The 27616-nt window shown below is 39.3% G+C and overlaps 2 protein-coding genes across 47 annotated transcripts in view; one reads left to right on the top strand and one right to left on the bottom strand.

Annotated features, from left to right (window-relative positions):
* The window catches only part of MRPS18C (mitochondrial ribosomal protein S18C), an 856900-nt gene that overhangs the window by 604277 nt on the left and 225007 nt on the right, over positions 1–27616 (bottom strand). The window lies entirely within an intron of this gene.
* The window catches only part of SEC31A (SEC31 homolog A, COPII coat complex component), an 80606-nt gene continuing 60737 nt past the window's right edge, over positions 7748–27616 (top strand). For 24 of the 44 annotated variants that reach the window (XM_050790112.1, XM_050790101.1, XM_050790097.1 and 21 more), the window contains exons 1-6: positions 7791–7948; positions 17175–17257; positions 18213–18336; positions 20794–20992; positions 23898–23993; positions 24952–25092. In XM_050790112.1, coding sequence (XP_050646069.1) covers positions 17179–17257; positions 18213–18336; positions 20794–20992; positions 23898–23993; positions 24952–25092 — 639 coding nt within the window. In that variant the 5' untranslated portion in view covers positions 7791–7948; positions 17175–17178. The other 20 variants (XM_050790113.1, XM_050790102.1, XM_050790098.1 and 17 more) reach the window with 6 other exon arrangements.

Below are 27616 nucleotides of genomic sequence, written 5' to 3'. Positions count from 1 at the left end.
CTTGGAATGTTTTCAGAGTTCATCCATCTTATAGCACGTATCAGTACTTTATTTTTTATTGCTGAATCGTATTCCATTTTATGGATGTAGCAGATTTTGTTTATCTGTTCATCAGTTGGAGGGCATTTGGGTTTTTCCTTTTTTTTTTTTTTTTTTTTTTTTTTTTACTGTTAGGAACATTTGTGTACAAGTTTTTGTGTGGACAAATGTTTTCATTTTCCTGATTACACACCTAAGAGTGAAACTGGTGAGTCATAAGGTAACTAACTGTGTTTAACTTCTTGAGGAAGTGCCAGATTATTTTCCCTAGTAGCTGCAACATTTTACATTCCCACCAGCAGTGGATGAGGCTGTCAGTTTCTCCACATTTGTGGTGTGAAGTGACTGTCTCATCGTGGTGTTTACCTTTTCTTAAGGACTCAAAATTTGTTTGCAGATACAGGCCTTCACTTGCCATTTTCTTAAGGTAGAGTTGAAAAGTACTGCTGCCAGTTCATCATCTGAAATGAGGGCTGTTTTCTTTCCTGTTTAATTGGATTGTAACCATTTGCCTTTCCTAAAGTTGAAACAGTGTGCTTCCACATTATTCTGACAACATTCCTTTATTATATTCAAATCAGTTTCTGAAAACTGCTTTTATTAGAACAGATTTACTTAAATGAAGGCAATAGCCGCAAGGGGTTACTGCTGTAGATATTTACTTCTGGATAGGAAATAAGTAATCCTATCTTTACATTTGTTTATAACTTATATATGCTTTTTTTGTTGTTGTGATTGTTTATTTTATTGTTGACATTGAAGTTCTCAATTTGATCCTTTGGTTATATCGTTGCTTCTTCTAGTAACTTCATATCCAGTGATTAAACCTTTTCACTGCTGTTCACATAATGAACTGTTGTGATTATTGAATACTTAAATGAGGATATGTAAGCTGTATTAAAGATAGTGTTATTTGCAAAGGCATTGACTATTGCACAAAAAATTTTAAAAGAAAATCTCTCTTTCCAGGAGTCATGCTCAGAGATGTCAGGAAAAGATACATGGGTCTTGGAAGATAATTACTCAAAATATGCAGGGGAAGGTAGTATATTTTTCTATTCTAAATGTGTTAAGTATTCCTGGAACTATAGCAGTGAGTTGGAAATGGAGGAATGTCCAAGTAAAAAACATTTATAAAGGATTTGATGAAATCTAATTACCTATTTTATGGTATAGAATCTTATTAATTGTCCACTTGGAAAGAATAATAAATTATTTATTGGCCCATTACTATGGGCCACACATTATGCTGAGCTTTTTATTATTTATTTTATCTTATTTTTTTGAGATGGGGTCTCACTCTGTCACCCAGGCTGGAGTGCAGTGGCGCAATCTCAGCTCACTGCAACCTCTGTCTTCCAGGCTCAAGCAATCTTCCCACCTCAGCTTCCTAAGTAGCTGGGACCGTAGGCATGTACCACTACACCTGGCTAATTTTTTTTGTATTTTTGGTAGAGACAGGGTTTTGCCGTGTTGCCCAGGCTGCTAAGCTTTTTATATAGAGTATATAGAAAGAGTTGGTTTTCTTAAACACTGTTTATTTCTTATAATAGCTATGAAAGCAGATACAGACTTCTTGCTTTCTAGGGTTGGTATCTTGCTTGTTGAGCACCTACCCCTTTTGTCTTGCCAAATTTTTCATTGTTTGAGTTCTGTCTTTTGTTTCAGAAAGCCATGGAGTTTTGAAATTATTGTTAAATCATTATTTGTTACATAATTATTTCTACTTCTAGAATCTCATGCTAACTTGGAAGTGTCTTCTCAGCATCAAGCCTGATATGGAGGGGCAGCTACACCCTAACGTACTCCAAAACTAGTTATGCTTTGTTTTATACGTAATGCTTCTATTATTAGACAAGTGGTTTCCAACTATTAGAAGCAGTGCTAAGACTTAAAGGAAAAGGGGGAGTGTTTTTTCTTCTAACAGAACTTTTGAGCAGTGATGAAAGGAAAACAAGAAGACTCAAAAGATTATAAATCTTGGCATGAATTAGTATTCTGCCAATTAGAAACATTCTGATTGCCTGACAAGGTCTATTGCTGATGAGGAGTAGAAGCCTGTGGGAGGTGGGGGTGGAAGCAGCAGAAGGGAAAGACAAGCAAGTAGTAAAATGTATTCATCATAGTGGATAAAAATCCACTTTGGGGGAAAAGGTCAAACTCCTTTAACGGTGCTGTACATCTGTACCTTTACTCCATCCTATGGCAAATATTTGTATAACTGCACAGAAGAAATTGGACAATATTCGTTAAAATATTCATAGAAAGTTCAACTTTCCAAGTTAGTACCACCCCAAGGAAAATTATATGAGTAGGGATACTTAATTTCTAGCCATACTCTAGTTCTAATCAGCTTCTCTAAGTAGCTGGAACTGCAGGCGTGTGCCACCACACCTGGCTAATTTTTTGTACTTTTGGTAGAGAAGGGGTTTTGCCATGTTGCCCAGGCTGGTAAGATTTTTATATATAGTATAAAGAGTTGGTTTTCTTGGCCAGGCATGGTGGCTCACACCTGTAATCCCAGTACTTTGGGAGGCTAAGGCAGGTGGATCACCTGAGCTCAGGAGTTCAAGACCAGCCTGGCCAACATGGCGAAACACCATCTCTACTAAAAATACAAAAATTAGCCAGGCGTGGTGGCATGTACCTGTAACCCCAGCTACTTGGGAGGCCAAGGCAGGAGAATCACTTGAACCCAGGAGGTGGAAGTTGCAGTGGGCCAAGATTTGCCACTGCACTCCAGCCTGGGTAACAGAGCACGACTCCATCTCAAAAAAGAAAGAGTTGGTTTTCTTAAACAATATTTATTTCTCTTAATAACCCAATGAAAGTAGATACAGACTTCTTGCTTTTTAGGGTTGGTATGTCACTTGTTGAACACCTACCCTTTTGTCAGATGCATAGCAGGTTAACAAAGTCAATAAAGTGATATACTTGACATTGTTCTGGGTTTTTTTTCCCAATTATAGTAAAATTGGAGGTCTTAACTGTTCTACATTAGATAAATATACGCATTTGTTTTAAAGAGCTAAGCAATGAGAATCTTATGAGTAGAGCTGAAGTTCAAGAAATAAATGTCCAATGATTAAACTTTTTCCACTGCTGTTCACATCATGATTTGTTGTGATTAATGTATGTGGATGAGGACATAATAGAAAAAGAAAATGGTGAGGCTTGTATATATTGTGTTTCTGCACAATGAGTTCCTTTGAATGTTTTTCGTTTTAGGAATAAAATTGAAGGGTGTTTTTCTTAGAGAACATCATTTGTCATATTTATTTGATCAAGAAGTTGAAGATTTATGTAATAAGGTATGGGACTTACACATTTATTTTGATAAAAGAACACAAAAAAGGTCAGGTATGAGTAGAAAATTCACATTTATTTGAGTCTAATGTGGATACTGTACTCTGAATTAAAATTTTCTTTTTGTTACTCTTCCAGCTTTTAAAGATAATAAGTATTATTTCAAAATAGTATTTTTTTAAATTAATAGATTCAATTCAGGAAAGGCATTGGAGGGGGTGGAGCTTTTAACTTTGACAGTCTCACTCTGTTGCCCAGGCTGGAGTGCAGTGGCACAATCTCTGCTCACTGCAATCTCTGCCTCCTGGGTTTAAACAGTTATTGTGGCTCAGCTTCCGAAGTGGCTGGGATTAGAGGCGCATGCCACCGTGCCCAGCTAATTTTTTTTATTAAATAGAGACCAGGTTTTGCCATGTTGGCCAGACTGGTCTCAAACTTCCAGCCTCAAGTGATCCGCCTACCTTGGCCTCCCAGAGTGCTGGGATTATAGTCATGAGCCACTGCACCTGGCTGTTGGTTATCTTTTCTTAGAAATAATGATGTAATCTTTTCAGCACCTGAATTCTTAAAGATCCAGGGTTTACAAATGACTCTTAGATATGTCAAGGATGACTATCCTATAACTTAAGGAAGTCAGGAACAGTAGAAAAGAAGGTGATAGGAAACTAGGAATCTTAAAACTAGTTCTGTCATTAATTAGGCTTGTTATTGTGGGTATTTCTCAAATTTAAGAAATGAGGGGTCTTGAAAAAGTTCATGGAAAATGCATATCATGAAAAAACTGCATGGATTTCAAAATTTTTGGACCAAAATAAACTCCTACTAACTTGTTATAACATGTTTGAACAGGATCTAGTTTGAAGCACTAAGAAGAATAAGACATCAGTTTGAGAAGAGGCTCTATCAGAGCAACACGAATTCTGCTAAAATTGAAGGAAGAACAAACATCAAATATATGTCGACACTTGGGTGGAAGAATGGTGAGCTAATTGATGCTTTATGAAAAGTTTATGGGGACAATGCTCCAAAGAAATCAGTTTACAAATGGATAACTCGTTTTAAGAAGGGATAAGGTAATGTTGAAGAAGAAGCCCACAGTGGCAGATCATCCACATCAGTTTGTGAGAAAAAAATTAGTTCATGGCATAATTGAAGAAAACCAACAATTAACAGCAGAGATGACAGCCAACACCATAGACATCTCAGTTGGTTCACCTTACACAATTTTGACTGGAAAAGTTCAGCAAACTTTATACCCGATAGGTACCAAAACCACTGCACCCAGATCAGCTACAGACAAGAACGGAACTTTCAATGGAAATTTTAAATAAGTGGGATCAGGATCGTGAAGCCTTTCATTGAAAAATTGTAACAGGAGATGAAACATGGTTTTACCAGTGCAATCCTGAAGACAAAACACAAAGCAATGTTACCAAGATAAGAAGTAGTTCAGTCAAAGCACAAGTGGACTGGTTGAGAACAAAGGTCATGGCAACAGCTTTTGAATGCTCAAGGCATTTTGCTTGTTGACTTTCTGTAGGGCCAAAGAATGGTAACATGTGCTTATCATGGGAGTATTTTGAGACACTTAGCCAAAGCTTTAGCAGAAAAATGCCTGAGAAAGATCAGAGAGTTCTTCACCACAACAATGTTCCTACTCATCCCTCTCATCAAACAAGGGCAATTTTGCAAGAGTTTTGATGGGAAATCACTAGGCATCCACCCTACAGTCCTGGTTTGGCTCCTCCTGACTTTTTGTTTCCTAATCTTAAAAATTTTTTTAAGGGCAGTACATTTTTCTAAAGTTAATGTAAAAACACTGCATTGATGTGGGTAAATTCCCAGAACTCTCAGTTCTTTAGGGATGGACTAAATTTTATAGCTGGTATCATCACTTACAAAAGTGTCTTGAACCCTATAGAGCTAATGTTCAGAAATATCGTTTATATTTTTATCTTTTAATTCCATTTTTCTAGAAACTTTTTGAAGTCTCCTTGAATATGCACCCTTTATAAAGGGGAAAAATTCTGTGACTAATGTTGACTTAATGCTGACTTAATTTTCTATTTTGTAAATATATACAAACGTAAAAGTTGATACAAATTTTGTTCATAGCCCTTAACAAACAAGTTTGTGAAATAAATGCATTCAGAAACAAACTAAAACATTAATGAAATGGATGCTACTGTTTTACTGAGGTGTAAACATAGTACTGGCTGCTATGGAAAAGTTACATAAACAGTCATGTGCCTTGTGATGATTGTTTTGTCTACAACTTCGCTCTTTGCAGACCACAAGACTATTGAAATGAGGGGAAGGGATCTGAATTCCCGAAAGAATGTCAAGTGGGCATCGAGGCTTATGCCTATAATCCTTGCACTTTGGGTGGCTAAAGCAGAAGGATCCTTTGAGGCCAGGAGTTCCAGACCAGTATGGGTGACAAAATGAGTCCCTGTCTCTACAAAAAATAAAATAATCAAGCATGGCCATGTGCCTATAGTCCTAGCTACTTGGGAGGCTGAGGTGGGAGGATCACTTGCACCCTGGATGTTGAAGCTGCAGTGAGCTGTGATCATTGCCACCACACTCCAGCCTGGGTGACACAGCAAAAACCTGTCTCTAAAAAAGAATGAGAATATCTTTGTGCTATGAAATCCTAATTTGAAGAATTCGTCATTAAATTCTCTCCAAACATTCTTCTAGTGAGCAATTCAGTTTTTATTTGATTCAGGATTAGGCTTGGATAGTAGTTAACGAAATTGGATTACAACTGTTTTGTGAACTAGAGTTTTTTTTTAGATACAGGCAGTCCTTGCTTTGCAAAGTTCCAATATGCATAAATGCCAGTTACCACAATTAAGTTAAATAAAACCAGTCCAACAATGTGGTTAATAATTCCATTACCACAGTACTGAGAAAACTTGCATAAATTTTGCTGCTAGCTCTTTAGTCCACAAATCGTTGTGCCCCCCACCTCCGCCAAAAAAAGGTGTGCATCATGATCAGTGGCCAGTTACGTTCTTTCAAAGTTTGTTGGTGATTTGTTACTGATCCATCAGTTCATGCACAGATAGCAAAGCACAAAGTGCATAGTAGTGTTGCCTCCGTGACCCCAGAGATTAAAACTTGTGACCATTTACAGAAATGGATAATCAAAATAGGTAATTGGTCAACAAAGGACAGGGCAGCAAAGAAAAGTGATAACGCTGGAAGTGAAATTGGATGTGATTAGAAGATTTGAAAGTGGTGACAGCAAAGCAAAGATAGGTTGAGACCCAGACCTGCATGAAGCTGTAATACAGGCCTAATGAAAAAGTATGATAAATGTAAAAAGGTAAACTTGCTTCAACGTCTTTCAGTTTTAATTGCACTAGGAACAGAAAGCTGCTTGCGGTTGAAATGGAGCATTTACTTGTTTGAAGACTAATCAAAAACAAATCCCAATCAGTTTGACTAGCATTCAGGCCAAAGTGATAACCTTAGTTACTGCGTTGAAAGAAAACATATTACTACCAGTAAAAGCTGGGTTCATTATTTCAGAAGTTGGCGTGAATTAATGTTAAGCTATCTTATGAAGCTGCAAGCTTCAGATGGAATGTTACAGAAGATGTAGCTGACTGGGAATGTTGACACTGCTGCTGTTCAAGAGGCAGGATCTTGCTTTAGCCACCCAAAGTGCAAGAGTTGGCTTTGAATGCTAGGTGTAATGAGAAAAGAACTTGTCTAGAAGTTAGGAGACCTGGGTTGAATCCAGTTTCTGGTAGTTTAGCAAGTGATTTTCCTTTGGCTTTACCTCGCTGTAAAATAATTCCTCCCTAAACTAAAAGTACACCCAGGCAACGCATCTAATTAGATTTGAAGCTCTGGGGAAACTAGTAACAGCGGAAGGCGAGTGCTACGGGGTCTCAATACCATGGGATAGTAACAAGTATGAAAGGGTACTAATTGATAACACCATAACACCCCATCTATGCCTCTCTGTCCACAATAGCCTTTGGGTATGCCCAGATAGTTTCGCTTTGTGTAAGTTCTCAAAATGCCAGAATGTGTAATCAAGTGGGTAATTTTAAGAACTCAGTCACAAATTACAATAAAGCTCTTGCAGCCCAATTTTCCACGTGGTTTGGCTTGGGCAGTGTCGCCAGGGGCTGCAGACGCCTCACAGGACTAGTGCTACGTGGCGTTCCTGCGGACCACAGCGGTTATTCGGCCGGACGGAGACACCCTCTGCACTACTCCTTTACCTGCTAGTCCTGGCTACCGCATCCATATTCTGCGCGCCGCCCCTCAGAAAAGGGTTTCTACATTCGCGCGGGCGCGATGACCGTAGAGCGCGCCCAACCCGCAGAGCCATACCCTGCACCCCAGCCTACCGCCGGTCCCGGAAGTGCCGTGGCGGGCCGTGCGTCGGGGTGGGCGGGGAGAAATGTCGCTCCCGGAAGTGTTGGGCGGCAGGGCGTGGCTGCGGCTGCGGCTGCGGCTGCCACGTTGGAACGGAACGTGGAGGTGGCCCTGGCCGGGGAGGAGGGGCGGCGGCGACTGCTGGGAGACTCCGACGGGCGCTGCACTAACGCAGGATCCGGCTGCTCAAGGTCCTTGCCAGGTGTGTCCACCCGTTGCTTTTTGTCCTCTTCGCCGGTCCTTAAGCCTTGAGGTAAAGCCCAGGCCAAAACTGGGACCGCAGCCTGGGTCTCCGCTGCCCCGCGCCAGCCTGAGGCCCGGTCTCTGGTGACGGCGCGCCCCCAGTCTTGGTTTCGGGCCCGGCGGAACAACGCCTGGCGTCTGGACTCCTTCAGTGATCGCGCCCGTCCGCATCCGCCGACGTCTCCACTGCTGAGCAAAAGCCACCCGAGGCTGGCGACGGTGTCTTGCCGGGGAGTCGTAGCCGGGCTGGTAACTGGAGTTTGAGGTTAGGAGACTTTCAGACCCTTGTGCACAAAGAGGTGCGGTCCCCGAGGGTGAGGAAAGGAAAAAAATCTAAGGATTACTTTGGTTGACTTTAGTTTGGTTAGGATTTGTTTGTTTGTACTTGAACTGTTGCCAGATTTATAGTTAAAGGTTCATAGGTTTGAACTGACGTCTACTGTCATTTAACTAGGATTGGATTATTTTAAGGACAGTGGTAGCCAGGAGCAGCCTGTACTTTGAGGGCAGTCTCATTAAGTGTTACATGTTTTTGCTAATAAGTTGTTAAATTACGGGGCTGTTGTAAAATAAACCAAAATATTGCCTGGACTTGTGGGCATTATAAAATTTTCCTTGCGCTTAAGGAACTAATTTTACGTAGGGCTTTTTGAAGTTGCAATGATCTGATAGTCTGTGACAAATCCTTTCTCCTATTTTTTTCTAACTATAGAAAACTGAAATTTGGTTGTCTTTGTGGGCAGTTATAACTGTATTTAATCAGTAAAGCTGTGTTCTTGTTATAGCGTCTAGCGTTTTCTGTACCTCCGATTATTCAAGGGTTGGCAAAAGCTTACTCTCCTTTTTTGTTTTTGTTTTGTTTTTTTTGTTTGTTTTTGTTTTTTTTGTTTTTTGAGACGGAGTCTCGCTCTGTCACCCAGGCTGGAGTGCTGTGGCGCGATCTCAGCTCACTGCAACCTCCGTCTCCCGGGTTCAAGTGATTCTCCTGCCTCAGCCTCCTGAGTAGCTAGCTGGTATTACAGGCGCCCGCCACCACGCCCGTCCAATTTTTGTGTTTTTAGTAGAGACTGGGTTTCACCATGTTGGTCAGGCTGATCTCGCACTCCTGACCTCAAGTGATCCGCCCGCATTGGCCTCCCAAAGTGCTGGGATTACAGGCATGAGCCACCACGCCCAGCCTACTCTCCTTTAGTGGTTCTTCTGTGCTTCTTGTTTCTCAGTATTCCTTAATTACAGCTCAGGGAGAGGTTTGTAGACTCCAAGAACTTTTGGATAACTCGTGGTGTTTCTGTAGTTTTGTAGTGATTTTATCTTACATACGTCCACGGTTATTTGTGAAACTTGAAATTTAAGGTAGATTTAGAATAATATTGCTTAATTTTATATAGGCAAATTATTTATTGAAACTAATAACGTGGGAATAGAAATAAATTTGTAAACTGTGAAGAGCAATGATTCACAATTTTGGGGGGATTTCACTGTCTTATGGGAATCTAATGAAAGCATTGGAAGAATGCACATATACACACGTAGGATTTTCTTTTTTTTTATTTTACTTTTTTTTTTTTGAGTCAGGGTCACTCTTTGTTGCCCAGATTGGAGTGCAGTGGTGCAGTCATAGCTCACTATAACCTTGAACTCTTGGACTCAAGAGATCCTCCCTCCTCAGCCTCAGAAGTAGCTAGGAATATGCACGTGGCGCACGCCCAGTTAATCTCTTATTTTTTATAGGGATGGGGGTCTCACTACGTTCCCCAGGCTGGACTCAAGCTCCTGCTCTCAAGTGACGTGTAGGATTTTCTGTGTACATAATATTATGAAGTTTACAAGTTAAAAACTCCTGTAAAGGGATATTACTAGATTGATTTACATTGATTACATTGTTTTTAGAAATGTCATTAGGTTAATTTCAGCTCAAAAAGTTTTATTATACCTAAGATTAATATGACACCAATTAGTTCAGTAACCAGTGCACAGTTACTTTCTCCTTTGATTTGGTTTGGGTTGAGTGAAATGAACCTAGGACATTGAAAATAATCAATCCTCTGAACAATTGTTTCTATCCATATTGAGATATTTTGCCCACAGAAAATGGATTTTTACTAAAAGCAATGCCAACTAGGGATTGTATACCTGGTTTGGGAATCAAAGTTCCAATTCTATTACCTCTTTAACTTTTTACTTGCTTTCTGAGGTATGGGTCAGCTCTATATAGCATTGTAAGGTTGGTACTTTTCAACATTTTCAACAATTTTAGTATTGCTAAATACTTAGCAACAATTTTAGTTACTTTTTTTTTTTGAAAAGTTACTTACTTTTCAACAGTATTTAGCAATACTAAAACCCAAGTGCTGTTGGGTTCTAGTATTGCTTCAGAAAATTTACATTTTGAAAATGAGCAGAAAGAAAAAAGTTTCCACCTAATCGAATGCAATTATCGAGAGAAAGTTGCATGAAAAATAAGAGTTCTAGTCTGGAATATAAATATTCCTCAATAAATCTTTTTTTTTTTTCTGAGACAGAGTCTTGCTCTGTCTCCCAGGCTGGAGTGCAATGGCATGATCTCGGTTCACTGTAAACTCCGCCTCCTGGGTTCAAGCGATTCTCCTCCCTCAATCTCCTGAGTAGCTGGGATTACAGGCATGCGCCACCACGCCCGGCTGATTTGTGTATTTTTTAGTAGAGACAGAGTTTCACCATGTTGGTGAGTCTGGTCTCGAACTCCTAACCTCGTGATCTGCCCACCTCGGCCTCCCAAAGAGCTGGGATTACAGCCGGGAGCCACTGCGCCCGGCCATATGTATTTTTTTAATTTATTTATTTTTTGAGACGGAGCCTAGCTCTGTCTCCCAGGCTCACTGCAGCCTCTGTCTCACTGCAACCTCTGCCTCCCAGGTTCAAGCGATTCTTCTGCCTCATTCTCCTAAATAGCTGGGATTACAGGTGCGCACCACCACGCCCGGCTAATTTTGGTATTTTTTAGTAGAGATGGGGTTTCGCCGTGTTGGCCAGGCTGGTACCAAACTTCCGGCCTCAAGTGATCTGCCCACCTCGGCCTCTCAAAGTGCTGGGATTACAGGCATGAGCCACTGCGCCTGGCCAATAGATGTATTTTTGAAGGTTCATGGTAGTAGACGTTTTAAATGGTGATGTTTGTAATAACTGTCATTTATGAACATTTGTTTATATATGCCAGGCACTGTTCTAACTACTCTGAGTAATACCACTTATTTCTCACAACAACCCTATAGTATAGATACTGTTATCCTTATTTTAATGAGAGAGGAGCCAGGACATACATGGATAAAGCGACATGACTAAAGTCAGAGGTAGACATGGTGAAGCTGGAATTTAAACTGAGGGTGTCTGCCCTAGACCCCATGCTCTTAATTGCTGTGGTATAGATACTGTCTTGTAGATGGCATATATGAACAAGTGATTGTCCACACAATTTTCTTTTTGTCTTGTCTTGTCCCTTTCTTTTCTTTTCTTTTTCTTTCTTTCTTTCTTTCTTTCTTTCTTTCTTTCTTTCTTTCTTTCTTTCCTCTTTCTTTCTTTCCTCCTTCCTTCCTTCCTTCCTTCCTTCCTTCCTTCCTTCCTTCCCTTTCTTTCCTTTCTTTCCTTTCATTCTTTCTTCTTTCTTTCGTGTGTGTGTGTGTGTGTGTGTGTGTGTGTGTGTGTGTGTGTGTGTCGGAGTTTCGCTCTTGTTGCCCAGGCTGGAGTGCCGTGACGCGATCTCGGCTCACTGCAACCTCCGCCTCCCAGGTTCAAGGGATTCTCCTGCCTTAGCCCCCGGAGTAGCTGGGATTACAGACGCCTGCCACCAAGCCCGGCTAATTTTTTGTATTTTTAGTAGAGACAGGGTTTCGCCACGTTGGTCAGGCTGGTCTTGAACTCCTGACCTCAGGTGATCCTCCTGCCTCTGCCTCCCAAAGTGCTCGGATTACAGGCGTGAGCCACTGCGCCCGGCCTTCTTTTTATATTTTCGTAGTGATTATGTTCTGTTTGAAATAGTATTGAGTGAAACAAGTATTCATAGTATAAATTGTAATCACGTTTAATATTGAAAAAACATTACACACAGCTTTTAAAGTAAGTCTTGCTTGGGAAGTATGTATGGTTTAATCTAAAACCTTTTCCTGTTTTTGAGCGCGATGGCTCATGCCCGTAATCCTAGAACTTTGGGAGGCTAAGGAAGGATGATTGCTTGAAGCCAAGAGTTCAAGACCAACCTGGCCAACATAGTGAGAACCTGTCTCTGTTAAAAAAAAAAAAAATTAAAATACATTTTAAAAAATACCTTTTTGGGCAGGTGTGGTGGCTCACTCCTGTAATCCCAGCACTTTGGGAGGCCGAGGTGGGCTGACCACGAGGTCAGAAGTTTGAGACCAGCCTGACCAACATGGTGAAACTCTGTCTCTACTAAAAAATACATAAATTAGCTGGGGGTGGTGGTGTGTGCCTATAATCCCAGCTACTTGGGAGGCTGAGGCAGGAGAATCACTTGAACCCGGGAGGCAGAGGTTGCAGTGAGCCAATTTCATGCCATTGCACTCCAGCTTTGGTGACAGAGTGAGACTCCATCTCAAAAAAAAAAAAAAACTTTTCGTATTTTTAAGAAAATCATTTACAACTGAATGATTATTTCCAAGAGAAGGAAATATGCATATCCAGATGTAACTATATTTTCATGACATTTTTAGTAATTTTGAGAATGATTGCAATAAGTAGATCGATTATGGTACTCTTATTTAATTAGATTCAGGGCACATAATATAGTTCTAGGCCATTGTAGTATAGTGATTCTTTTTTTTTTTTTATTTTAATAGATGGTATTGAAACCTTATATTCAGTACAGGTTAATAAGCAGAACTGCTTCTCATGGAACACTGAGTACTAAGGCTAAGAAATAAACTTCAGTAAATGCTTTGAATTCCCATTTAACCATTTTATGTTCATATAATGTGTCTCTTTCTTTTTCAATGTTACACATTAACCAAGCATTAATGAATTAGGTAGTCCTTGTACTTTAGCTCTTGGAAGTACTATTATTGTATTCTTTTTTTTATAGTATAGCTATTTTGCTTTCACTTTTAGAAATTATTCTGAAGCCATCTTATAACCTTTTCCCCCTTAACAATACTTTCTCCTTTTTTAAAAAGTAAATGATCCTTTAAAGAGTTAAGAATTTAAAAGTAAATGTTTTATCTAAAACTGGTCATTCTAATTCATTAGTCTACTTGTTTTCCCCTAAATATAAACTTTTAAAATAAATCAGAACTTTCTGCATATCTCCTAGTGTGCTAAGCAATTTTGAGTCTAAAAAGGGGTAAAAGCTTTGAAAAAGACATTATTTGTCTAGTTGATGAGATAAGATAGCACATAAGGCAACTGGTTAAAAAGTAATCGGAAAATATGTCAACAATATGTGCTAGTAGAATGTTACAAAATGTTTATTAAAATAGAATGATATTATTATAAAATGCTTAAATTGTAGTACTGACAAATATAAACTTGTGGTGAGTATTTAGATCAATGTGGATTGAATCATCAGGGCAGTTTTCATGGAGGAGCTGGAACTTGAATTTATTACTAAAGATTAGATGAGCCAGTTGGCAAAGAGGAAGAAGAGGAAATTCATGTTAAGAAAATAAATGCCTTTTTTATATCTTAGAAAGTTGGAATTTTTTCCCCGCAAATAACCCTGAAGTTTTCTTGTTTAATCTCATGATAGCAGTAATCTTTAAAAATAGCAAGCCTATCAAAAGCACTAACCCACGTGCTAAGCACTTTGTTTGGCTCCCTATTATAAAACATAGGATCTCATTGGAACCTCACAACATCCCATGACGTTGTCACTCTTTTCCCTGTTTTACGAATGTAGAAACTGGGGCTCAGGGAGGTTAAATAATGTGTCCAAAGTATCATAGCTAATAAGTGGCAGAGCCAGTAGTCAAATTGAGGATTAACTCCAGAGACCATGCTTTTAGCTATGTGATACATCCTGCCTCCTAATCTCACTTTGCCCTAACCTAACACAATTTCTAAAATGCATTTCTTCAATTTCATCATGAATGCTGGTTGCTTTGTTATTGTTTCTCCTAAATGTTAATATTTCCTCTATGATATGAAAATTGAATACCTGAACTTGTTGGAAGTAATAAGAACTTGGACTCTGGAGCTAAACTTGCGAGTTCCGATCTTGGCTCTAGCCCCTTGCCCCCTTGCTAGCATGTACAGATTGTCTAACTTTCCGTATCTTAATTTTTTCCTGTATAAAATCTCCTTCAAATATAAACAATTTGCAGGTACAAGACTCGGGGCATATGTTTAAGGCAATCTTAAGGAAAATGTTAGAGGATAGACTCTGGAGCTGAGTAAGGAAACTGGCAAAAAAGTCCTGTTGGATAGCATTGAGTATCATTTTTAACTGCAGGGCTGAGACTGGAACAAAAGTGAGAATGAGGAAGAAAGAATAAAATGTAAATATTAAATGTCCAATAATATAGGGATTGGTTATACAACTAATAAAAAGAGAAGAGGAAAGAAATTGGAGGTAGAATAAGTTTGTGAATTGCCACATCTGTAATGGTTATGAGTCAGAGGACATCATTTAAAGCTGACAAATCAGTTAGTAGAAGTATAAGCAGTTCAAAGGTAAACACTGAGAAAGATAATACTATTGATTGTAACTGTGTTGTGTGGAGGGGCAGTAAGATTATACAAGCTAATTTCATAAGTGCTCATAGTAGGGAGTTAATAGTTTCTGTGTAAAGAAATAGAGGATTAATGGTGTTAAGTAAAATATTTAAAATTACAATTAAAAAGATAAAATCAAACACATATTATAATGAAAATATACATCATCCTAATTATCAGAAAAATGGTAATTGCACAAAAAAAGATGAAAGACTTTTTAAAAATTATTACCCAAAGATACTAAACCAAAGTAAAATATGACAAAACTAAGACCAACTACGTCTGTCATGTCATTTTAAATGTCATTTAACCTACTGAAAAGATTTTCAAATTGGATTACCAATAAAATCTGTTGGTTTTTTGGGTTTTTGTTTCTTTGTTGCCGTATAGCTAATGATTTGACATAGTTCTGAAGGGCAAAAGTAAACGTGTAAAGGCAAACAAAAGGTGGAATTCAGACCAAAAGTCATTATTTCAGACAAAGAAGGATATTCATAAAGCTAAAGTGTACATTTGACAGTGAATTTGAACATTATGGATGTGCACCAAATAACTGTATTAAATAACAAAGTAATTTTCGTAAAGCAAAAGTTTCAGGAGATACCATGAGAAATAAACATAAATATATTAGCTCTGCTAAGGCTGCAGGGCAAGAAGTAATCGTATATTACTCTTGGTGGTATGAAAAGGCACAATTGCCATAGAGGACAACTTGGTAATATTTATCAAAATTAAAATTGCATTAACCTTATTTTTTTTTTTTTTTTTTTTTTTTTTGAGACGGAGTCTCACTCTGTCGCCCAAGCGGGAGTGCAGTGGCCGGATCTCAGCTCACTGCAAACTCCGCCTCCCGGGTTTACGCCATTCTCCTGCCTCAGCCTCCCGACTAGCTGGGACTACAGGCGCCCGCCGCCTCGCCCGGCTAGTTTTTTGTATTTTTTAGTACAGACGGGGTTTCACCGGGTTAGCCAGGATGGTCTCAATCTCCTGACCTCGTGATCCGCCCATCTCGGCCTCCCAAAGTGGTGGGATTACAGGCTTGAGCCACCGCGCCTGGCCGGCATTAACCTTTTAATTTAGCAATTTTACTTCTGGAAATTTATAGCTGTCCCTTGTTTTTAACGAAATAACGTGCAGATGACCATTTATTTCAGCATTTTTTGTAAAAATAGCTAAAAACAGCTTAGGTGTTTGTTGGTATTTGACTAGGTAATTGTGGTACATCCTACAGTGGAGTACTATGCCATTTCAATGTATTTATGTAAAAATAACAAAGATCTTATTCTAATTTTTCCATAAAAGTAACTTTTTTTTTGAGACCAAGTCTCGCACTGTCGCCCAGGCTGGAGTACAGTGGCATAATCTCGGCTCAATGTAACCTTCACCATCTGGGTTCAAGTGATTCTTCTGCCTCAGCCTCCCAGATAGCTGGGATTACAGGCATGCATCAATCACCACACTTGGCTAATTTTCTTGTATTTTTAATAGAGACGGGGTTTTGCCCTTTTGGCCAGCCTGGTCTCGAACTCCTGGCCTCAAGTGATCCAACTGCCTCATCCTCCCAAACTGCTGGGATTGCAAGCATGAGCCACCACGCCTGACCCCATCAAAGTAACTTTAATGACAGAAAATATGTAAACAAGTGGTATATGAGATTATACCTTGAAATGACCAGTTTTCTAATAATTTCTACTTTATCTTTAAAATCTGTGGGTTCACTGTATTCTCTCTAATATGTTTTAATTTTGAATTATTTTTTTAAACTGTTCTTATCATTGAGTAATCCTACTCCAGGATGTTGTACCTTATTTATTTTTTGGCTGCTCTTACCCATAATGTTTTGTCACCCATCCTTGTTGGATAAACACATGTGTAGCAAAGTTAATTCTTCAGGTACCACCTCATTATTTTTGTGGGCTATTTTTCTAGACCGATTCAACTGAAGAACTATAATCTGTAGACAGAATAGACCAGTATTTGTCTCAGAATAATTTATCAAGTTTGTCTTCTTTTTTTTTTTGAGGTGGAGTCTCGCTGTCTCGCCCAGGTTGGCGTGCAGTGGCGCAATCTCAGCTCACTGCAAGCTTCACCTCCCAGGTCATGCCATTCTCCTGCCTCAGCCTCCAGAGTAGCTGGGACTACAGGCGCCTGCCACCACGACTGGCTAATTTTTTGTATTTTTAGTAGAGACAGGGTTTCACCATGTTAGCCTGGATGGTCTCGATCTCCTGCTCTTATGATCTGCCCGCCTTGGCCTCCCAAAGTGCTAGGATTACAGGCATGAGCCACCGCGCCCGGCCTCAAGTTTGTCTTCTTTCTAATTAATATTTCCAACAAATGACACCTAAACCAAGTTGATTTATTTGCATTTGGACATTACTAATGTTGTAGTGGTTTGTTCAGTATGTTTCTGTGTAAAATATCTGTGTTCTATGTTAGACATTCAAATCATTCAAGTCTATTTCTTTGTAAAACATTCCCTTTAGCAGGATGAAGTTAAAGGAAGTAGATCGTACAGCCATGCAGGCATGGAGCCCTGCCCAGAATCACCCCATTTACCTAGCAACAGGTAAGTTCAAAGGAGAGAAGATAGTATGAGTTACCTAATTTCTTCTCTTCTGCGTCTAGCTTATTCAGGTTAATCTTTATCTTCTCTCTGGAAAGCCTCTCTCCCTGGCAAGTTACCGACATTCTCTCAGCCAAGTTCAGTGTTCTTCCTGTGCGTTCCCATAGTATTTTGATCATGATGTGTTACATCTAAAATAGTTTCCTTCACAGGAATTGTATTTTATCTTTAGTCCTCTAGTATTAAGCACAATAGATGGCATGTAAAAAAAAAAAAAAAAAACAGTTAATATCAGTTTGAATGAACGAAGAGCAATTTTGATGTTAGCATTTTTATATAAAAAGAATTAGTTATATCATGTATGTCTATAAGCAGATATAGTAAATCACAGGACCTTTTTTTTTTTTTTTTTTTTTTTTTTTTTGAGATGAAGTCTTGCTCTTTCACCCAGGCTGGAGTGCAATGGGATAATCTCTGCTCACTGCAAGCTTCACCTCCCTGGTTCACGCCATTCTCCTGCCTCAGCCTCCCAAGTAACTGGGACTACAGGTGTCCGCCACCACACCTGGCTAATTTTTTAGTATAGGTGGGGTTTCACCGTGTTAGCCAGGATGGTCTTGATTTCCTGACCTTGTGATCCGCCTGCCTCGCCTCCCAAAGTGCTGGGATTACAGGCGTGAGCCACCACGCCCATCCCCTATCATGGGACCGTTTTTACAGAGATTTTTAAATACCTACAGGCTTAAAAAATTATTTTACACTACCCACTCTTATAAACATCCTCTCCTAGCCCTGTGCTAGAATCTCATTGCTATAGTGATTTAAGCGTCTGCTCAATGGCGTATGCGCAGCATTCATGAGCAAGAGAATTGAAAAACATGCTTTTAACTTCAGTTTTGTAAGGTTTCTCTGAGTCTTATTTTTGTGTGTATAGTTACCATAAATATATTTTCTATAGGAACATCTGCTCAGCAATTGGATGCAACATTTAGTACCAATGCTTCCCTTGAGATATTTGAATTAGACCTCTCGGATCCATCCTTGGACATGAAATCTTGTGCCACTTTCTCCTCTTCTCACAGGTATGAGGTTCAGCTTTAAATTCATGTGATTATTTAATTATATATTGTTCTTGATTCCTAATTTGTTTATAATTATGCCATTATTAGAAACTACAAGGAATGCCATCAAGGACATGAAATATTTTGTGAAAAAGCATGTGAGTGTATTTTTATGGAAGTAAAAGTAGTGTTTATATGTCCTATTGACTTTTTTTTTCCTTTGCTTTTTTGAGACAGAATCTCACTTTGTAGCTCAGGCTGGAGTGCAGTGGCACGATCTCGGCTCACTGCAACCTCCACCTTCCGGGCTCAAGCAATTCTTGTGCTTCAGCCTCCCAAAGAGCTGAGATTACAGGTGCGCACAACCCCGCCCAGCTAATCTTGTATCTTTAGTAGTGACAGGGTTTTGCCATGTTGGCCGGGCTAGTCTTGAACTCCTGACCTCAAGCAATCCACCCATCTCAGCCTCCCAAAGTGCTGGGATTATAGGCGTGAGGAACCACGCCTGGCCAGTATGTACCATTGACTTTTTTATTGCTGTTATATGTAAGGTGGGAAGGAGAGGCTGTAGTTTCTAGCATTTTTTTCTGGGTTTTGTGTGTGTGGTTTTTTTTTTTTTTTTTTTTTTGGATGGAGTTTCACTCTTGTTGCCAGGCTGGAGTGCAGTGGTGCAATCTTGGCTCACTGCAACCTCTGCCTCCTGGGTTCTAGCGATTCTCCTGCCTCAGCCTCCTGAGTAGCTGGGATTACAGGCATGTGCCACCACACCTGGCTAATTTTGTATAGAGTTCGTTTTTCTTTCTCCTTTATTGTGCCTGTTTGCAAAAAGGTAGATGTACTAGGAAAGAAGTAGTCATAGTAAGTATTAGTAGTGATTATCTCTGAATGGTAGCTTATTTTTATTTTCTTGTGTTACAATATTTAGAAATATATTTCACAGTTTTGTTGACATGATTTCTAATACACTAGATAACTAGGTATTTGGATCATACTTTCAAGTACTTATGCCCTATTGTAATGCAGAGAAAGGATGCCTTCATTTGAGTAATAAAATAATCTTTATTGCCTCAGTATCTTAGCAGTGTTTAAAGAGATTGCTCTTTAGCTGACAGAATACAGCTCAAATCATGCAGTTTCATGGGATTGCTCATATTCTTCAGAGCTGTCACAGTGGGATGGGAACCCCAGATACCTTTTGTCTAGTAGTTTTTCTGCTTACTACCGTCTGTATCATCGTATACCTTTCTGCCTTCATATTTCATCTCCATTCTGGATCATATATTTTATTCTCCAATAGTAGGGGTACTTGTCATAATATAATCTTGATGTCGTTTCTCTAGTGTTAGAATACATTCTTTTTCTTAGAAAATTTCACATGACTCCTTTAACACCTTTACTATTGTTTGTTTTTTTTTTTTTTTTTTTGAAACGGAGTCTCGCTCTGTCGCCCAGGCTGGAGTGCAGTGGCCGGATCTCAGCTCACTGCAAGCTCCGCCTCCCGAGTTTACGCCATTCTCCTGCCTCAGCCTCCTATGTAGTTGGGACTACAGGCGCCCGCCACCTCACCCGGCTAGTTTTTTGTATTTTTTAGTAGAGACAGGGTTTCACCGTGTTAGCCAGGATGGTCTCGATCTCCTGACCTCGTGATCCGCCAGTCTCGGCCTCCCAAAGTGCTGGGATTACAGGCTTGAGCCACCGCGCCCAGCCTTTTTTTTTTTTTTTTTTTCAGACAAAGGTCAAAGCATGAGACCCTTCTATAGCCAAATAAAGAGTGTTTTTACTTTTCAAAGGAAGTGATTGATTAGCTCTATTTTACAATGAACCAGAGGCAATTTAAGAAGATTAAAACTTAGGGTCTCACCATTTCTAAATGGTAAAATCATTCTTAAGCTCATATTTTTTGACACACAACTCAAGTATATTTTGTTACACTACCTTATAAGAGTTTTTACTCTTTAAGGATTACAAAATTAAATATGCAAATATGAGTATAAATAAAAAATGAAATACTATTATACCAAAGTCATACATAGTTACCAGGAGTGGTGGGGAAGTAATATATTTGAACTGTTTATGAAAACATTAAAAAGTAAATGTGGCCGGGCGCAGTGGCTCAAGCCTGTAATCCCAGCACTTTGGGAGGCCAAGACGGGCGGATCACGAGTTCAGGAGATCGAGACCATCCTGGCTAACACGGTGAAACCCCGTCTCTACTAAAATACAAAAAAAATTAGCCGGGCGAGGTGGCGGGCGCCTGTACTCCCAGCTACTCGGGAGGCTGAGGCAGGAGAATGGCGTAAACCCGGGAGGCGGGGCTTGCAGTGAGCTGAGATCCGGCCGCTGCACTCCAGCCTGGGCAACAGAGCTAGACTCCGTCTCAAAAAAAAAAAAAAAAAAAAAGTAAATGTATAATTTCAATTTTTTGTCTACATTTATTTGACTTTAAGAATGAGTTATTTTATTCATTTTCTCCTGTAGATACCACAGGTTGATTTGGGGGCCTTATAAAATGGATTCCAAAGGAGATGTCTCTGGAGTTCTGATTGCAGGTGGTGAAAATGGAAATATTATTCTCTATGATCCTTCTAAAATTATAGCTGGAGACAAGGAAGTTGTGATTGCCCAGAATGACAAGCATACTGGCCCAGTGAGAGCCTTGGATGTTAACATTTTCCAGGTAAGACTTTAACATTCATTCATAATTCTTAGACTGTGTGCTCCTCTTTTGAAATCAGTGTATGAATCTACTATGCCTCAGTTTTGGAACTGCAAGTTGAAAAACTATGTGGCTATACAGGTTGACAAGTGTTTGTTTAAAGAATGGTGGGTTCAGAATTGAGATCAGGGTTAAAAATACTACCTCCATGAAAAGGATCAGACTGATAGGTGTTTTTTTTTTTTTTTTTGGTTTTTTTTTTTTTTGAGATGGAGTCTCGCTCTGTCACTAGGCTGGAGTGCAGTGGCGTGACCTCGGCTCACTGCAGTCTCCGCCTCCTGGGTTCAAGTGATTCTCCTGCCTCAGCCTCCTGAGTAGCTGGGACTACAGGTGCGTGCCACCATGCCCAGCTAATTTTTGTACTTTTAGTGGAGACAGGGTTTCACCATGTTGGCCAGAATGGTCTCTTGACCTTGTGATCCACCTGCTTTGGCCTCCCAGAGTGCTGGGATTACAGACGTGGGCCACCGTGCCCAGCTGGCTGATAGGTTTAATTAAGTCTGAAGATGTCATGCCATTCAAATAGACATTTTATAAACATTAAGAGCCGCATAGATTGGAAACCTTGCCTTTTAAAAGTTCGTGCTAGTTCAGCATTAGGCTGGTGCTGTGATGTCCAGGTTAATTCACTGTTTTATTAATTGAGAAATTTTGTGTTTATGACAGACATTAATACTCTATGAAATAATTAGAAATTAAATGCAATGACTGGGCATGGTGGCTTACGCCTGTGTAATTCCAGCACTTTGAGAGTCCGAGGCAGGCAGATCACGAGGTCAGGAGTTTGAGACCAGCCTGGTTAACGTGGTGAAACCCCGTCTCTACCAAAAATACAAAAATTAGCTAGGCATGGTGGCAGGTGCCTGTAATCCCAGCTACTCGGGAGGCTGAGGCAGGAGAATTGCTTGAACCAGGGAGGCAGAGATTGCAGTGAGTTGAGATCGTGCCGTTGCACTCCAGCCTGGGCGACAAGAGCAAAACTGAAAAAAAGAAAAATTAAATATAATGCAGATTTAACAAATAGTCAATTAAGATTCTTTGTACTGTTGCCTTCATAAACATTACTGGGTGTTAATTATATAAATGCACAGCTTAATAAAGATCTTAGCCTGCCCAGGATTGTGAAACCCTGTCACTACAGAAAATGCAAACAATTAGCAGAACATGGTGGCTTACGCCTATAGTCTCAGCTACTCGTGTGGATGGCTTTAGCCCGGGAGGTCTATGCTGCAGTGAGCTATGATCGCACCACTGCACTCCAGCCTGGGTGACACACAGAGACCCTGTCTGGGGAAAAAAAAAAAAAAGACCTTGAGTTAATAGGATACTAGATTATAACAACCAAAAATGAGTATTAAGAAAATTTTAAATAGTTCCTTTTCTTATATTATAAATAGATCCTTAGGGTATAGCAATACAGAAACCCAACTTGTTTATTTCTTTTTTGTTGTTGTTTTGTGTTTTTTGAAACAGGGTCTTGCTCCCTCTGCCAGGCTGGACTGCAGTGGCTCATGGCTTACTGCAGTCTTGACCTCCTGGATTCAAGCAAGTCTCCTGTCTCAGCCACCCGAGTAACTGGGACTACAAGCATGAGCCATAACACCAGGCTAATTTTTGTAGAGACAGTGTTTTTCTGTGTTGGTCAAGCTGGTCCTGAACTCCTGGGCTCAAGTGGTCTGTCTGCCTTGGCCTCCCAAAGTGCTGTGACTACAGGCATGAGCCACTGTGCCTGGCCTTCATTTCTATAGTTTGTGGTATCTGCTCTTTAGCTAGCTCCTTTGTTAATTGTATGAAACAGCTGATGATTTTTAATAAAGTGTTTTGTGTTGTAGGTAGCTACTACCATAGAATTTCTCTCTTTTTTTAGTTATATGCCAGCTGATAAGAGAATAATTTGTAAAAGTAAATAGTAGTGGATGAAGGTCAGTATATGAAGCCCATTGTCTTCCTGTACTTTGTATTACAATTTCAGGTTCTTTTTGACCCTTAAGGTTTGTACCAGAGAAAACCTAGAAATATTGCCACCTGGAACAAGATTGAGTGTATATGAACTAGAAATATGAGAAGAATTATGACAAGAGATTTTACTAGTGCTGTATTGATTCAGCTCTGGAAGCTGACTTTGAAGTATACTGAGAAAGATACCACAATTTTAGCATTCAGCTTTTTATGAAAGCAATAATTGATTACCTTTTTAATCTTGTAATTAAATCTCCTTCCAGAGATGCAAAGATATAAACAGTAATCCTCACATGGTTGCAAGACTGATTAAGAATTTATCCGGCCGGGCTTGGTGGCTCACACCTGTAATCCCAGCACTTTGGGAGGCCAAGGCAGGTGGATCACCTGAGGTCAGGAGTTCGAGACCAGCCTGACCAACATGGAGAAACCCCATCTCTACTAAAAATACAGAATTAACTGGGAGTGGTGGCGCATGCCTGTAATCCTGGCTACTCGGGAAGTTGAGGCAGGAGAATTGCTTGAACCCGGGAGGCGGAGGTTGCAGTGAGCTGAGATTGCACCATTGCACTCCAGCCTGGGCAACAAGAGCAGAACTCCATCTCAAAAAAAAAAAAAAAAAGAATTTATCCATATACTTTTTAAAATAATATCTTGCATTAAAATCAGTTTGTTCTCAGTAGACATCTTTTGTCTTTGATAAGTAGAATTTTATGTTTTTCTAGAAAACTTTAAATTTTGAAAGAATTATGCATAATTTAGAAATTCATGCATATGTTTTTCACTTTTTAAATTAAATAGAAAAATTGTGTATGCTACATCTAATATCTTTCTAACTCTGAACTGAGTTATTTTGAATTTTCTTAATTGTGCATAAGTGCTATTTAGTTATGTTTTCTTCTTACAGACTAATCTGGTAGCTTCTGGTGCTAATGAATCTGAAATCTACATATGGGATCTAAATAATTTTGCAACCCCAATGACACCAGGAGCCAAAACACAGGTATTTTTATACTGATTTTGATCATTGTAATAAAAAAAGCCAAAAGTAGTTCTTCTAAGCCCACTTATTTCACTTTTAAGGCCTCTCACACAAAACATATATGTTTAAAATCATTGTTTAGATGTTACTGATTTTTCTTCAGTAAAGTATTAATAAATATGTTTCTTCAAAGTATGAGTGAGTCCTTCAAGAGTAAATATTTATTTCATATCTCCCACCTGGTAGACACTGGTCATTATACTAGGCATACAGTAGTAAGCAAAATGAACAAAAATCCTTAATAATTGTCTTAGATATAGTATAATTATTTTTGTTCTTTGTGTGATAGCTGCTCTGTGTTTTAGCAACAACCAACCTTCTTAAAACACACTTAGGCAAGACCATGGAAGACAAGGTTTAAAATAAATACCTCAAGCCCTTTGCCTGTGTATTTCTAGTAAGTTTGGTAAGAACAGTCTTTTCCTGTTCTTCTTTATGTTGTATAGGCTATCCAATTGAGTAGCCAGTGTAACTGGCTCTAACATTTTGGCAATCTGAGAGGTAGCATAATGATAGCATATGCACTACCATTTATAAAGGTATTTTGCTAATGGTCTAGGCTGTAATTTTGCCCTGCCTAGTGTTCTGTTATAGTCACCAACATCTACTTTGTGGTCCATGATCTACCTTGCACCAGTTGCAAAGTAAACAGTACTTGGTTTATAGCAGGAATTCAATAAAATTCTTGTTGAATGAGATATTATTAAACAAGATAATACACTTGAAATGGCATGTACCTGCACTTTAAATCGTATAATTGTATGTGTTGAGAATGTAGATGTAGGACTATAAAGCAAATTTGTGGGATAAATGGGTCAAATTTTAAAGTAATATACTTTTCAAAATGAAGGATCCAATTTTACAGTTAAATTTGATTATAATAGAGAAACAGTTTTTATTAACTGTTTATTCCTTGTAGCCGCCAGAAGATATCAGCTGCATTGCATGGAACAGACAAGTTCAGCATATTTTAGCATCAGCCAGTCCCAGTGGCCGGGCCACTGTATGGGATCTTAGAAAAAATGAACCAATCATCAAAGTCAGTGACCATAGTAACAGAGTAAGTATGTGATTGACTTGTGATGAACGTGTTGTATTTCTGCTGTAAGTATTCCTGTGTTGTTTGTCAGAGTTGACAACAAATCAAATTTCTGTGAAGTCAAATCCTGTTTTTTCATTAATCAGTCATGTTAGAATGAATGTTTGTTTTTTTCTTCTAAGGGAAAATCATAAAATTTTTATGATTTTATGGAAATTGGAAAATCATATCCAATAAATATGTTGGATATTATTAATGATGAAGAGAGATTGGTTAATCAAGGAACTTATTCCATGGTATACTGGTTGTTTTACTTTGCTAGCTGTTTTAAAACATTGCAGCAACTTTTTTTTTTTTTTTTTTTCTTGAGACAGAGTCTCTCTCTGTCGCCCAGGCTGGAGTGCAGTGGCACAATCTCGGCTCACTGCAACCTCTGCCTGCCGGGTTCAAACAATTCACCTGCCCCAGCCTCCCAAGTAGCTGGGATTACAGGCACGCGCAATCACGCCCGGCTAATTTTTGTATTTTTAGTAGAGACGGGGTTTCACCATGTTGGTCTGGCTGGTCTCGAACTCCTGACCTCATAATCTGCCTGCCTCGGCCTCCCAAAGCGGTGGGATTACAGGCCTGAGCCTCTGTGCCTGGCCATTGCAGCAACTTTTTAATTCATCTTTAGCTTTTCTTAGAATGTAAACATTTTTCCTGCTGGGAACTTCATCACTGTGAACTTGTAATATTTGACTTCTTGGCCTCATCTCTTCCTCTGATTAGGTACTGCTAAAATGAGCTAATATATTTCCAGCACTTCCCATAGAGCACATTAAATTCTGAACCTTATAGGTATCTTAATTTTTTTATGTCATTAGGTGCCATAAAATAATTTAGATATAATTTGGAGCCTTTTTTTTTTGTTTATGAGTACATTGCATGGTTTGACATTTTCTAAAATAAGTTTGCAAAAGTCAGAGTATACATATGTAATTTAAAAACAACAATAACAACAAAAAACTATTTGGGAGAACACTTCTTCAGAGTATTGTTTTCAAGTGAATCAGGAGTTTTAAAACAGAAATGTCAATGGAATAAACCATACCAGAAGCATTTTAGTCATTTTGTGGAACATTTAATAGAATCTGAACTTGCAGATAGTTCCTAATAATGTTAGTTTATTCCATATGAAAATTTAAATGGTAGTTTTTGCTTAAGATATTTTGCCTTGAGTTTTCTGATAAAATAGAGGAAAAGTATGGAGTTTTTTGTGTCTTGTGTGTGTCTTAATCTTTTTTCTTTATTTTTAAGGGTTTTTTTTGTTTTTTGTTTTTTTTGAGATGGAGTCTCACTCTGTCTCCCATTCTGGAGTGCAGTGGCACAGTCTTGGCACTGCAACCTCCGCCTCCCGGGTTCAGGCAATTCTCCTGCCTCAGCCTTCCAAGTAGCTGGGATTACAGGAGTCCGCCACCACACCTGGCAAATTTTTGTATTTTTAGTAGAGATGGGGTTTCACCATGTTGGCCAGACTGGTCTCTAACTCTTGACCTGGTGATCCGCCCGCCTCAGCCTCCCAAAGTGCTAGGATTACAGGCGTGAGCCACTACGCCCAGCCTGTATGTGTTAATCTTTTATCTTTTTTTTTTTTTTTTTCCATTTTTCTGAAAGTATTTTAAATGTGTATAAAATGTTTTCTCTACTGGCCGGGCGCAGTGGCTCAATCCTAGCACTTTGGGAGGCCGAGGTGGGCGAATTGCCTGAGCTCAGGAGTTCAAGACCAGCCTGGGCAACAGGGTGAAACCCCTTCTCTACTAAAATACAAAAAATTAGCCAGGCATGGTGGTGTGTGCCTATACTCCAGCTACTGGGGAAGCTGAAGCGGGAGAATCACTTGAACGTTGGAGGTGGAGGTGGCAGTGAGCTGAGATCATGCCACACTACACTCCAGCCTGAGTGACAGAGCGAGACTCCATCTCAAAAAAATAAATAAATAAAATGAAATATTTTCTTTATACTTATAGTTTTGATAGTAAAACTCATTTTTGGTATACAGTTATTCTGACTCAGAATGGTTTTGTGTGTATCAAATAGCTGCATGAATTGAGAAAATATTCAGATATCTTACTTTTAAGACTACTGTTTAAGACTCTTCAATAAAATTTGGTAGTTTTACATTTTGTTTTGTTTTGTTTTTTAAAATAAACTAAGGCCAGGCGTGGTGGCTCATGCCCGTAATCCCAGCACTTTGGGAGGCCGAGGTGGGTGGATCATTTGAGGTCAGGAGTTTAAGACCAGCCTGACCAACATGGTAAAACCTCATAACCACTAAAAATACAAAAATTTGCTGGCATGGTGACTTGCACCTGTAATCCCAGCTACTCGGGAGACTGAGGCAGGAGGATCACTTGAACCTGGGTGAGGTGGAGTTTGCAGTGAGCTGAGATGGCGCTACTGCACTCCAGCCTGGCTGACAATAAATAAATCATAAATAAAATAAGCCAAAGCTGGTGTTTTTTTACTATTTGTTTCAATAAAGGCATGTTTCTCGTTTTAGTTT

The sequence above is a fragment of the Macaca thibetana genome, chromosome 5 (genome assembly GCF_024542745.1).
Source record: "Macaca thibetana thibetana isolate TM-01 chromosome 5, ASM2454274v1, whole genome shotgun sequence".
NCBI lineage: Eukaryota > Metazoa > Chordata > Mammalia > Primates > Cercopithecidae > Macaca > Macaca thibetana.
The sequence above is the reverse complement of the archived record's forward strand: the minus strand, read 5'-3'. Positions and strand labels throughout refer to the sequence as shown.